At 36.9% G+C, this 14273-nt stretch overlaps 1 protein-coding gene across 10 annotated transcripts in view; it reads right to left on the bottom strand.

Annotated features, from left to right (window-relative positions):
• The window catches only part of RNGTT (RNA guanylyltransferase and 5'-phosphatase), a 220065-nt gene that overhangs the window by 181216 nt on the left and 24576 nt on the right, over window positions 1-14273 (bottom strand). For 9 of the 10 annotated variants that reach the window (XR_016395150.1, XM_089921849.1, XM_089921848.1 and 6 more), the window contains exons 7-8: window positions 7121-7230; window positions 5439-5540 (exon numbers count right to left, since the gene is read on the bottom strand). Coding sequence is in view for 9 of the 10 variants with exons in the window: in XM_089921849.1 (XP_089777975.1) it covers window positions 5439-5540; window positions 7121-7230 (212 nt within the window). In the remaining variant the exon portion in view is untranslated. Of the gene's footprint in view, window positions 1-2710; window positions 2719-5438; window positions 5541-7120; window positions 7231-14273 lie in introns of all 10 variants that reach the window. The other variant, XM_089921854.1, reaches the window with a different exon arrangement.

The raw sequence follows: 14273 nt of genomic DNA on the forward strand, positions 1-14273 counted from the left end.
CCACATTGATTACTCAGATTTACCTTGATCTGGAATAAAATGTTAAAGCCACTTAAAATGGTATGGGCAGCATTTACATATCAAAGGGGCTGAAAGGTGTGAAAATCATTTTGATTTTTATAAAACAATCAGTCTTCATGAGAAGAGAAGACCAGAAGAAATATTCCAAAGGCTTTGTTTTATTTTACATTTGCCCCGTGACCTGGCTGATTACTTTTGATTTTCTTTTGTATAGGGCACACATTCTTAGAAGATCAATTACAATTCTTTCAAACAATTTTTCACTGATTCACAGAGAGGAACAGATTTGTTTTCTCTTTTTTACCCAACCTAGTACTTAGCATTTCTACAATCACACATAATGGACTAGGGCATGTGAGCAAATAACCAGTTCTTAAAGGATAGTGGAATTATGAAAAAATAAGTATGAAAATCCCCTTAACATCTCATCCAAGAGATAGCTCTAGAGCTGAGATGGAAGTCGGGGCAAATGTCCGCCAGTGAGGTCAGTAGCACTATGCAATACTAAATAACAAATGGGTCTGTATCTCTTCTTTATTCCACTATCAAAGGTAAACATCCATCTAGGACACCCATTATTATACTCCTAAAATCAAAATGAGCACTCATATTTCATATGGAATATCAAGTAATGCTCCTTAGCAGTTCTTTGTTACCTCTCCTTATTTATTCTGCTTTGTACTATACATACTTCTACTACATCTCTTACTGCATCTTAAAGCTGCTTCAAGGGCAGGAATTGTATTTTGTTTACCTACAGTGTCTTGTATCATCTTTGAGACCTTCTAACTCCTATAGTAGCTTCATAGTTATCTACTAAAGCAATAAATATTATTTCTGCAAAGATACTGATTTTCCCATTAAGTGAAAGGTGCAATGCAATTCCAATTACCATCACAAAGCGATTTGAAGGAAACCTGATAAAGTTTTCTACAGTTTATAACAGAACAGCATATATCGTATCCATTTATATGGAGGATCAGGCAGTGAGGGAAGGCGGCAGCAGGCAGGAAGATGGAGGCATAGAGTCCAGAGAACCAAACCTCCAACTCTTAACACTGATCATCCCAAGGTGTGGGATAAAAGTTCTCACGGGGAGAACTTTTCCTCTCCCTATATAAGGAAGACATCACCAGAATAAGCGTATTTTAAGATAAAAATTCACCTATAAGAATAAAACAGTAAAAATAACCAAAGAAATAGTGAAAAATAATAATGAAGACAATATCTGGCAACACAGGAAAAAATACATGTATAAAGCAAGACCATGGTAAAGATCCTAGGCTCTGGAGCCAGACCACCCACATTCAAATCCCAGTCCTGTAACTAACATAACTGTGCGGGCTTGGAAAACTCACTTGCCTTTACATGCCTCATTTTCCTAATTCATAAAAGGAGGATAATAATAGTACCTACACCTCACAGAGTTGTGCACAGTACATGAGATATTCTGTATAAAATACTCAGACTGATGTCTAGTATACCTAAGTGCTCAATACGTGTTATCTGTTAAAATATAATTTGTGCCATAGCCAAAATACAAAAGAAACTTGTGTAATCGACTGTTGTTTCCCAAAACGCTAATTAAATCAATAACAAATTTCATTTCCCAACTGTCAACCTGGCCACATGATTATTTATACTAAATGAAACTACCCCAAACTGCCAAGAATGCAGTGAAATGGGCTCTTTCAGGCAATAGTGTTTGGGGGTGTAACGTACAACTTTTGGCAAGAGGTATCAAGGAGTTTAGAAGTTTCCATACTCTTTATCCAAGTAATATTATTTTCATCATAAGCTATATCAAGATGGGTATAAGGAGTTATTTATAAAAGAAAAAACTGGAAACAGTCCAATGCCTCAATAAAAGAGAGCAAAAATTTTATCTTGGCAGCAATTAAGTAATATCTTTTTTTTTTAACATCTTTATTGGAGTATAATTGCTTGACAACGGTGGGTTTGTTTCTGCTTTATAACAAAGTGAATCAGCTCTACGTATACATATATTCCCATATCCCCTCCCTCTTGCATCTCCCTCCCACCCTCCCTACCCCACCCCTCTAGGTGGTCACAAAGCACCGAGCTGATCTCCCTGTGCTATGCGGCTGCTTCCCACTAGCTATCTATTTTACACTTGGTAGTGTATATAAGTCCATGCCGCTCTCTCACTTCGTCCCAGCTTATCTTTTAAAGTATGTTCTAAAAACGGAAAATGCTCATCTTAAGATTAAAAAATAAAAATAATCATATTAAACAGGTTAGTTCTAATTACCTGCTAAGTCCAGCAAAACCTCTGGCATATGGTAGATGTTCAATAAATATTTGCTGACTGTATGAATAAATATTATTCTTCTCATATATTTGGGTCCTGTAGCCTAGCTCTCTTTTAAAATATATGTATTTAGAAATATTAACAAAAAAAGGATTTTTTTTAATGTTTCGAAGTTCCAGATGCTTGCTACCCCTAGAATATGGGCAACCCCAAATTCTAATCAGGGATTGCACCAATGTTTGCAACAGAGGTTTTACCTATATCCGTTTAGCTCTAAGAGTTCTCTAGCCAGATTTGGTAATGAATTCAGTTGATTTTTATCCTTAAGTACCATTTCAGAGACAGTACCTCTATTAAAAAGTAGTAACTCTCACATTGATAAGTAGCTTAATTAAAGAAACTAATATTTAAAGGAACTTTCTATCCTCTAGTAAATCCTAAAGATGTGACCAGCTGACATCTATCTCAAAAGTTTGATTTAAAAATATTAGATTGTTTTTGTCCTATACCTACTTTTCTTCTTGTACAATAACTAACTCACACCGTAAGAGAATTCTGAATGTATTCTGAGAAAGCAAATGTTGGTTACCATGTAAAAATGATTTTCCAAGGAGTCTTAAACTATGACACCAATAACTAACGTTTATTGAATGCCATAATAATAAACATTTTACATGAATCTCCTTTAATCAATTAATGGACAAATTCTCAGCTGTATCCTTAACTCAGTGGCTGGCTAGGCACTTCTCTGGTTTAGTCACTGATTTTTAAACTGTGTTCAACCGGCACTAAAGGCCATGGCTCCCGAACCTGGCTGGAAATCAGAATCAGCTAGGGTTGCTTTCAAAAACACAAATTCTCAAAGCCTGAATTTGGATCTCTAAATTTTTTTTTTAATGCAAGCTTAATATGATGGTAATACAATCATGATGATAACATAACCCAAACATCCAATGGCGTTTGGGAATTGCTGCCCTAAAAAAGTTCCATGGTGACCTTAGAGACCACCCAGAATGCAACCCCACATGCTACCCCAAAATGTTCACCAACCAAAGCAGCCCCACTTTTGTCTGTTTTATATAATGGGGGGTCCAAGTAAGATTTGGGCTTGGAGAAGGAATAAAATGAGTTCTGTTACTTTCTCTTTTTAACCAGTTTACTACCAGGTATCATCCGCTATAGCTTTAGATCAGTAAACAGTGCTTCTGATTGACTTTTAATCACTCCTAGTTTGTCTCCCTTCTCCATGATAAAAAAAAAAGGAACACAGGGGGCTTCCCTGGTGGCGCAGTGGTTGAGAGTCCGCCTGCCGATGCAGGGGATACGGGTTCGTGCCCCGGTCCGGGAAGATCTCACATGCCGCGGAGCGGCTGGGCCCGTGAGCCGTGGCCACTGGGCCTGCGCATCCGGAGCCTGTGCTCCGCAACGGGAGAGGCCACAACAGTGAGAGGCCCGCGTACCGGGAAAAAAAAAAAAAAAAAATTAAAAATATGAAAAGCAGATCTTAAAGAGATATACCTTCTTTCCCATTTTCATTGCAACATTATTCACAATAGCCAAGATATGAAAATAACCTATGTATCCACCAAGAAATGAATAGATAAATAAAGAAGATGTGGTATGTATATATATGTATATATAGATATATATACACAATGGAGTATTATTCAGCCATGAGAAAGAAGGAAATCCTGTCATTTGTGACAACACAGATAGAATTTGAGGGCATTATGCCAGGTGGAATAAGTCAGACAGAAAGACAGATACTGTATGATATCACTTATATGCGGAAGCTAAAAAGCTCATAGAAACCGAGACTAGAATGGTGGTTACCAGGAGCTTAAGGGGTGGGGAAAATGGGGAGGTACTGGTCAAAGGGTACAAACTGCCAGTTGTAAGACAAATAAGTTCTGAGGATCTAATGAACAACATGGTAATTATAGTTAAAAAAACTGTATTACATACTTGAAAATTGCTACAACAACAGGTCTTAAATGTTCTCACCACAAAAAAGAAATGGTAATTATGAGAAGTGAAAGAGATGTCAGCTAACACTACAGCAGTAACCACTTTGCAATATATAAGTGCATCAAATCAACAAGTTGTACACCTTAAACTTACATAATGTCATGTCAAATTATATCTCAATAAATCTGGAAAAAAAACTAAAGTGTACATACATGTGTGTGCGTGTGCATATATATATATACATGCACTCCTCATTATTCTAATTATATGTGTGTGTTTGTATATATAATACATACACTGTTCTAAAACATTTTCTTCACTATGAAAAAGTTAATAGGACTTCTATATTAATATCTATATATGTACATATATGTGTATATATATGTATACATTGCATGTATATATATACATATATGCATATACTATATATACATACATGCATATATATACATGCACTCCTAATTATTCTAAAACATTTTCTTCATTATGAAAAAGTTAATAAGAGTTCTATATTAATCTGTTATTTCAATTATTATAACATTTGCTGAATGAATAAATAATATAGCAAAGCTATAAAAAATGGATTACAAAAGAGAAAGAAAAAGTTTAATGTTATTGAGGAAGCAACTTTATGCTTTAATACTAATAAATATTTTTAAATGTAGGAATATGAAACTTGAAGCTAAGCTTTGTTATAAGAATACAACAACCTTAAGAGTGTATAAAATTACAAAAAGTATTAGCAAGGATTAAGAGAAAAAGAAAACTATCGAAGGAACAAAATACAGAGTGAATCAAGGAGACTTGGTAATTTTTAGATTATAAACTGATAATACATCTGTTAATTTTAGAAGTGTCCAACACCATTAAAGACAAGGTGGCAGGCAGCAAACATACCAAAAAGCACAATATTATTAAGAAAAAATACTTCCAGATTTAAATTTGGTATAGATTCATGTCAAACTAACATAACTCTGAAACCAAAAATTAAGCAGAATGAGAGTCATAATTGTAGTACACAGCTAAGAATACTAGCAAAACAAAAACTATATGATATATGAAACATGCTTATTTTGCTGCTCAAGTCACTCCCAGGAGTACAAACCTTCTCTAACAACAAAGCAATATTCTTCAAGCATTCGGGTTATTAGTCAATTTTTTAAGAAATCTAACTTACCGCGTACCATCTGCTTTCCAGCTTACTTTATATGGCTTCTGCTCCAAAAGCTTAATATTTTGCTTGTCCATGGAAATAGGCTGTGCTCCAGGGAATCCAGACCTTAAAGAAGAACACTGTATTACTATTATGGCTGGTGTCCATACAAAGCAATACATGTCTTAAACCAAGCTCACCTGAGTCACACATTTTGCACAATGTTTTCCCTATCATGAGATTAATGTCAATTGGAATAATATCAGCTTTCACAAAAATGCTACCAAAAGGTTATCATTTTCTTGACATTTTAGAACTCAAGTTAACAGGATCATAATTGCCACTGCAAACTATGACTATCAGGCTAATTTTTAAATATTAATACACATGATCTAAACAGTAAAGCACATACTGTTTACAAGTCTTTGTATATCTACAAGTCTTTTACTTCAGGAAGAAGTTTAAATCTTGCCTTGACTATCTTACATTGCTCTAGACCCCATATTCCTCCATCATGACACTGCCAGCTTGGCATAACTTTGCAGGGTTAGCAAGTTTCTCCTCAAAAGATGCCCAGAAGTGACAAAACAGGAGAAATTCAGGTAGAGATTAAAGTACACTGGCAAGGGTTTAACAGAATACTAAAACTGATAGCACTTCATCATTTACATTTTTTAGTTAAAATTATTTCTAGTTTATTGATCTGTATGTATACCAGTCCAAAAGTTCTTTATATTAGGAATTTTTAACAATAATCCTGTTTCATCATGTTCCAGCTGTATTATAATTTTCTGCCACAGATAGCAATGATCAACATAAATGACCATAGACCAAGACCTGAGAGCAACGAGCAGTGAACTCTCTCTTGAATCCTCTCCCATGAAATGTCTGATAAATATCTTCAAGTCATGGTAAGGGGCAGAACATATTTAAAGCTGATTCTCCCAGGTTTCTGATGACAGAAAAACTGGAAAATGAGGCACATTCAAGTTTCACCTCTTCTCTCTTAATAAAATGATAAGGGCAACTAAAACATTAATCAGCAACAGTGGGACTTCCCTTGTGGCGCGGTGGTTAAGAATCCGCCTGCCAACGCAGTGGACACAGGTTCGAGCCCTGATCCCACATGCCGCGGAGCAACTAAGCCCGTGCACCACAGCTACTAAGCCTGCGCCCACAGCTACTAAGCCTGCGCTCTAGACCCCACAAGCCAAAACTACTGAGCCTGCATGCCACAACTTCTGAAGCCCGTGCTCCGCAACAAGAGAAGCCACCGCAATGAGAAGCCCGCACACCACAACGAAGAGCCCCCACTCGCTGCAAGTAGAGAGAGCCTGCGCACAGCAACAAAGATCCAATGTAGCCAAAAAATAACAATAATATATTTTTTTAATAATAATTAAAAAACTCAGCAACAGTAGAATCAATCTCACAAAACAAATACCAGAAAGTGACAACAGTAATTTTCTATTCCATTAGGAAGACATGTGAGTCATCTAATTTTGACTCAAAAGTCTGGTTATTACACTGTTTATCTTGAGAAAAATCTGATAAACTCTTGCTTAACATGTTTTTAAGAACTCTATGTAAACAAGGAAACTTCAAGGAGCAAAGAAGCTATGACACTGTTTGCATTAATGTTAAGTATTGCAGAATAAGAATAAATTTTATTTAACACTTTAATTAATATTGAAAATGTTTATTACCCTTCCCAGCCACAGAATTGATGACATTTCTGTTGTACCTCTCCTAACTTTGGTTGAGTTGTTACTTGAGTTACACCTTTAACAGTTACGCCTTCCAAAAAAATAGCACCCTGAAAATAAAAGGAAAAGAAAAATACATTAGAGTTCAAATCCATTTACAAAGACCAGACTGAAAGATACATTTATTTTCAGAAATCTGAGCAAATATATGCAACAAATGGTCTGCTACAGGAGGTTCTACAAACTCCCCTGGGATTGTACACTAGTTTTCCTTAATCCAGCATATGATTTTCAATGTACATATACAGGCCAGTGTCTGTATCATGTTGTCAAAGCATCCATGGGTACTACTCAGTAATCATAACAGCAATAATATCTTACCTACCATTTACTCAGAGCCAGGCAAAGTATCTGGCATTTTACAAACAGTTTCTCTAATCCTTATAACAATTCTGAAAAGTACGTGCATTATATTTATTTCACAAATGACTAAACGAGGCATAAAGATTTTATGTAATTTATTCAAGTAGTAAAAACAGAATCTGAACTCAGGTCTATACTATACCATTCACCAATGATTCTCCATTCACCAATGAGTCTCATTTGGGGAAGGGGGTGAGAAGTTGTGTCACTGATGGAGTTTGGATTTTGAGATAAAAACCTACAATATGTACCTTTGTAAACTAGAATAAGAGTATAACAGTAGACAAAGCAGCTAAGCTACAGTCATTGGATGTATCAACATAAAAACTAAATATTACTCATCACTGAATTTTTAATCTAAATTCTACATTCAATGTCTTATTGTATTTCACCCATTTCACAGCAAGTATATTTTTAGAATATCACAGAGAAGTGAAGCAGATGGAGAATTTATATATCAAATAATAAAGAACACCCCTGGAAATTTTAAAGACTAAAAAAATAGTCTTGATTCAATTACTTTGAGACCCATAGAGGTTTGGCATCAGTCTCAAGAAATATCTATAAAACAACTCAAGCTGTTAACGTAATTCGGGAATAAAAAACAGGGTCTGCAAGCTACAATGATCAACATTCTGGCAAAGATTTGGCAAACTGAACTAGTTGGGAAGGAAAAAAAAAAAAAAGAACACAATACTTAGTCCACATACATCCCTGTCAAATTTAGAAGAGTCCTAAAGTCAATCCAGCAGACTATTTTTTGCCCCTAATTCTGAATCATATTTTAGTTATCTAAAATGTCATCTACCTTGTTTTCCTTAAAGAGAGGTTCCATGAGCCAAAGTATCAAAGAATACCATTCCTCTCCTATTACACCATAACCTCTCTTTATCAGCCAATGAAATTCCTGTTTTAGAACCATTTCTACCATTAAATATAATAACTAAAGAAAATTTTCAAAGGAAAGCTTAACCAGGTGGATAAGTTTTTTAAACATATTTAGTAATTGAGATACTCATAACTTCAATATCCTGATGAAATTACATCTTGTATATACTAATTTAAAAAAGAAAGCATTATCTTTATTCTGAAGGTACTAATAGCACAGAATTTTTTTTAAGTTTTACCAATAACCTTCCCTGTAAACTCAACCTTTTTCATGAACACACTGTACCCCATGTCTTAACTAGAAGCTAGCTCTGCACCAAGAAGACCACTCACTTTTCTCTTAAGTGAAAGCTACTCATTCTCCTACTGCCCAAGTCCCATGGTAGTAGTGTAAACAATTCTCTTATATCCTCACTGCTTTCCCGGCCTCTTTCAAAAGTTCCTCTTCCATTCAGACTCATTCAGCTACATCACTCAGCTAGATGTCAGGTAGAGCAAACATCCACTGTGGTTGGTTGCACAACGGCTCTCTTTGTGGATGGGATGCCTTCCCCACCCACAAGCCATGTTACATGACATGAAAGATAACATGCCACTCCAGCCAAAGTTGATGGGAGCATGAGTGAACCCCTAACTCTATCTGAACCTATCAGGTTCTCTCTTCTGGTAACCTGGAATTTGGACTCAGAAAGTCTCCGCATGTGGCGAAAATTATAACACATAAGCTTAGATATAGGACATTAAATATCCCTCGTAAACAAAGAATCAGAAATCTCCCAGATAAACAAGGAATCAGCTATATTCCTGCGCTTGAGCTGCACCCATTTACTCATAGTAAATTCCTCTTATTACTTAAGCTAGTTTGAGTTAGTTTCTGTTACTTGCAACCAGATAATCTAAATTAACAAAATGCTCTATCCTTCATATATTGACCTCTGGTCACTTCCACACATTCATCAAAACCATCAGTATTTCTCACCATGCTAACTTCTGTCATTATATTGGTAACATTAACATCCACTGAGACAATCTGACCCATCATACAACCTAAGCTTCACAGTTCTGTAATTTCTTTTTTTTTTTTTTTGCGGTACGCGGGTCCCCCTCTGTTGTGGCCTCTCCCGTTGCGGAACACAGGCTCCGGACGCATAGGCTCAGCGGCCATGGCTCATGGGCCCAGCCGCTCCGCGGCATGTGGGATCCTCCCAGACCGGGGCACGAACCCGCGTCCCCTGCAATGGCAGGCGGACTCTCAACCACTGCGCCACCAGGGAAGCCCTGTAATTTCTTTTTTAATGATCCTCTCATCTGTGCTTAACTTGAACAGCCTGCTCCATGGCCATATCATCCTCATTCCAGACTGCTCCACCTTTTGATTCATCAACTCAACTTACATTGACTGGGTACCCACAACATTCTAAACCAATATGCTCTTCTGACCTCTTTCATTAAACAGCTTAACTCTTTTACTCTCACTAAGCTCACTTTTCAATTTCACCAAGACTAACAATCCTTCACTCCTCCCTTTCCAGTCTAACAGCTCCCCCATCCTGACCTTACTTCCTATTCAACCTAGATCCTATCACTGATTACTTCAATTACCCTTCACCTGATATCCTCTGTACTCTTTACCCTCTGATCCTTCCATCACACCCATACTAAATATAGCCGACCTTGTATCAACCCACCATTAATCTCCACTTCCACACACAGGCAGCTGAAATTTACTGAGGAAAAATCACAATCTCAGGGCTAAGGATGAGATTTCCCTCCTCTTGCTGAAGACCTATTTCTCTATCTGCTCTTGAACTTCATTCCCTTTAATCTCCTCAGAAACTGCTCTATCATTAATTCCTCTAACATTTCATTTATTTTCAACTTCATTGATTCCACTAGCTCCTTATCCTCAAGTACTAGATATGCTTGAGTTTATTCCATACTAAAAAGCCTTTTCTGAATATGTCTGCGTCAAGCAATCACCCTTAGTTACCCTTTTTGCTCATAACCAAACTACTCGAATAGTCTGTACCAGTGTGCAGGTAAGAGTTAACATAATAGGACTGCTTGCAAGGTTGGCCCCTGGATGGCATCTGGGAACATGACTCTCAGTGTTCTCAGTCAGCTGATAAGGCTGGTTCATCACACCTAAACTATTTGTACAGGCAATAGTTTACGCTGAACAAATGTTTTCCTTCTGGGATTCTGGAATATTGATACACGCTAGGCACAAGCTGCCTACATGACCAACCATGAATAAAAACCTTGGGCACTGAGACTCTAACGAGCTTTCCTAGACAGAAACATCACACATGCGCTGATGCATTTCCATTGCTGTGGGAAGAGTGAGCTCTGTACGACCCCTCGTGGGAAGGAGAGAGCATAAGGAAGCCTGCACGTGGACTCTTCAAAACTCCACTTGTCTTTGTCACTTATGATCCAGCAGGATCTTAGTATACCGCTGCGTTAAATCTTAGCTGTGAGTACAACTATATGCTGAATCCTAGAGAATCTCCAAAAGAGAGGTGGTACTGAGGACCCCTAACACAACTGTGTCCTTTTTCTCACCTCCCATCAGCTGCTTAAAATCACTAGTCTGACCTGGCCCTGCTGTACCACAGAAAATTATCCTCAGGTGGACACTTCATCTCCTTACTGTATGCATCCCCTCTATGACTTTTCATACTATTAAATCATCCATATAGATCACTACAAAACTCTAAACTATTTTTCATATTTGTCTTTTTGTGCTACATCCAGGAAGAATTTCTTAGCTAGATCTTCCAGCTTGATAATTTCCTCCACAGCTAACTTCAGTCTGCTATCCAACCCACCTACTGACATTTTTATTATTATCATTTCTAAGGTCCCTAACTGGTTCTTCTTCATAATAGCTTGCCATTATTTTATGGATTGATATCCTCTCTTGTCTTCTAAAGAAATGTTCTGTTTGCTTTTTATAAACTATTCTCTTCGGTGCTAGCCAAAAAGAATGAGGTAGTTCTGTATGTACTAGGAAAAGAGAAAACTTCACTTCTTACCCTATATACCTCTAGATGTTCACATTTTTATTTTACAAAGAAAATTGATCTGTATGTCACTTGTGTACACTTTTAAAGAGACAGATAGGTAAGTAATTGCGGAGAAATTCTTTTAAGATAACAAAAATGCCAGTGGTAGGGTAAAAGTTGAAGGATTATTTGTTTTCAAATTTTCTTTAATGTCAGTATATTATTTTTACAAATAAAAACATATTTAATAATTTTAGTATTTACTAGTTATGATTTGAAAAGAGGAGAAACCTACCAAAAATGCATAAGGCTTCAGAATTTTCTTTTTTCATAACTCTACCTTTGGAAGTATAAGCTCAAATATTCTTGAAAATTACCATTGCATTGTCAGTCAGAAATCAAATCTAACTACTTTCTCCAAAAACAAAGAAGGTAAGCATTCTGCTTTCGGCAATGGCAGACTAGTTTATTTAGACAAATTTTGCAGCCATGAGAAATGCTAGACAAAAATGTTAAAAGCACCTGTTTCAAGATATCAGAGAATTAGAAAGGCAGTAAGGACCTGAAGGGCCAAGAACTCAGAAGGAAGGGAAGCCCTGAGAGATGAGACAGACATCTGGCATAGCTTTTTTCCTCTAGGATTTTCCTCTAAAGGTACTGTTTCCAAAATGGTAGCTGAGAGGCTACAAAACTGAACAGAACTTTCAGCATTTATCACAAGAATGGGAAAACAAAAATTGGAGTCCAGGTCACCAAGGAGAGGGGTCCTGCTTAATGCTCCAGGATTTCAGTTAGAATTCCCAAGGGGCCACACTACAAAACTGGGGTGAATCAAAAACAGACCAGCCCCCCAAAACTAAAGCCTAGCTTCTAAACAGTTCAATTCTTGATTGAGTTAAGATGTTCTATTCCTAATCCTGTGTAGGGGCAAAGGTAAATCTTCTCTGAAGGAAGAAAACAGCATGCAGAACCTTAAATTATTTCCACAATTTTTCATACATAATGTCTAGTAAGCAGAAATACCCAGGTATTTAAAACAAAAACAAAACAAAACAAAACCTACAGCTGACTAGAAATCAAATGAATACAAGAAGAAAAACTAAAAAAAGGATCCAGAGGGTATCCACATACTAGAGTTATCTGACATAGGCTTTAAAATAGGCTTAATAGGGAGTCCCTGGCAGTCCGGTGGTTAGGACTCAGCGTTTTCACTGCCATGGCCCAGGTTCAATCTCTGGTCAGAGAACTAAGATCCCACAAGCCGCATGGCCAAAAGATTTAAAAATAAAACAAAATAGGGCTTCCCTGGTGGCTCAGTGGTTGAGAGTCCACCTGCCGATGCAGGGGACATGGGTTCGTGCTCCGGTCCGGGAAGATCCCACATGCCGCGGAGCAGCTGGGCCCATGAGCCATGGCCGCTGAGCCTGCGCGTCCAGAGCCTGTGCTCCGCAACGGAGAGGCCACAACATTGAGAGGCCCGCGTACCGCAAAAAAATAAATAAATAAATAAAAATAAAATAAAATAAAATAGCCTTAATAAATTCAAAAACCTAAATGACAAGATGCAGAATTCTAGCAGAGAACTGAAAGTTACTTTAATACTCAAACTGAAATTCCAGAAGTGAAAGTAAAATAACTGAAATTAAGTACTCAGTGGATGAATTTAACAGCAGCTTAGACAAAGCTACAGAGAGAATTAATACACTGGAAGATAGGTCAGAAAAAAAATAACCAGACTGAAAAAATGAAACAAAAAAGTGGAGAATATAGAAAAGAACATATGAGACATTTTAAAAAATAATAATATTTAAAAGGTCTATTGAGTAGAAGGAGAAAGGAGAAAGAATGAATCTAAAACAATATTTGAAGAGATAATGGTCAAGAATTGTCTAAAACTGATTTAAAAATCCAATCATAAATTCAAGAATCACTGTAAGTAGGAAGCAGGAAAAATACAAAGAAAACCACAGGTAGAAACATCATAGTAAAACTGTTGAAAATCAAAACCAAAAAGAAATTCTCTTCAAAGAAGTAACTTCTCAACAGAAATGAATTATGGAATAATATCTTCAACATATCAACCCAGAATTCTAGAATCTGGATTTTGAAGAACAACTGTTCTTAAAATCATGGGGTATATAAAGACATTTTCACACAAATGCTGAAACAATGTGTCACAGCAGATCCACATTAAAGAAAATACTGAAGAGAGTGCTTCAGTTAGAAGGAAAACTATGCAAATGGAACCACAAAAATACACAAAGAAATGAAGAGCACCAGAAAGGATAAATATGTGGGTATAGCTAATGAATATTAACCATATAATGATGATGATGATGATGATGTCTTATGGGATTTAAAGTATAGAGAGAATTAAAATACACAATACCAAAAGGGCAGTAAGAGATGAATGGACTCAAAAGTTCTTGGATTCTTGCATTATCTAAAAAGTGGCAAAAGTACTAACATTTACCAGACTTCAACAGTCAAAGATGCATACTAAAATATTGGGTAACCACTAAAAAAACAGTAAAGGAATGTATAACAAGCATGGGTTGGGGTGACAGAAGGGTAAAAATAATTAAGCATAAAGAAGGCAAGAGGACTTCCCTGGTGGTGCAGTAGTTAAGAATCTGCCTGCCAATGCAGGGGACACGGGTTCAATCCCTGGTCCAGGAAGATCCCACATGCCGCCGAGCAACTAAGCCTGTGAGCCGCAACTACTGAAGCTCGTGCGCCTAGAGCCCGTGTTCCGCAACAAGAGAAGCCACCACAATAAGAGGCCTGCGCACAGCAATGAAGACCCAATGACGAAGACCCAACGCAGTCAAAAA

This window comes from Delphinapterus leucas, chromosome 12 (genome assembly GCF_059928025.1).
Source record: "Delphinapterus leucas isolate spDelLeu-1000000601 "Yukka" chromosome 12, BTC_Dleu_Yukka2, whole genome shotgun sequence".
Lineage (NCBI taxonomy): Eukaryota > Metazoa > Chordata > Mammalia > Artiodactyla > Monodontidae > Delphinapterus > Delphinapterus leucas.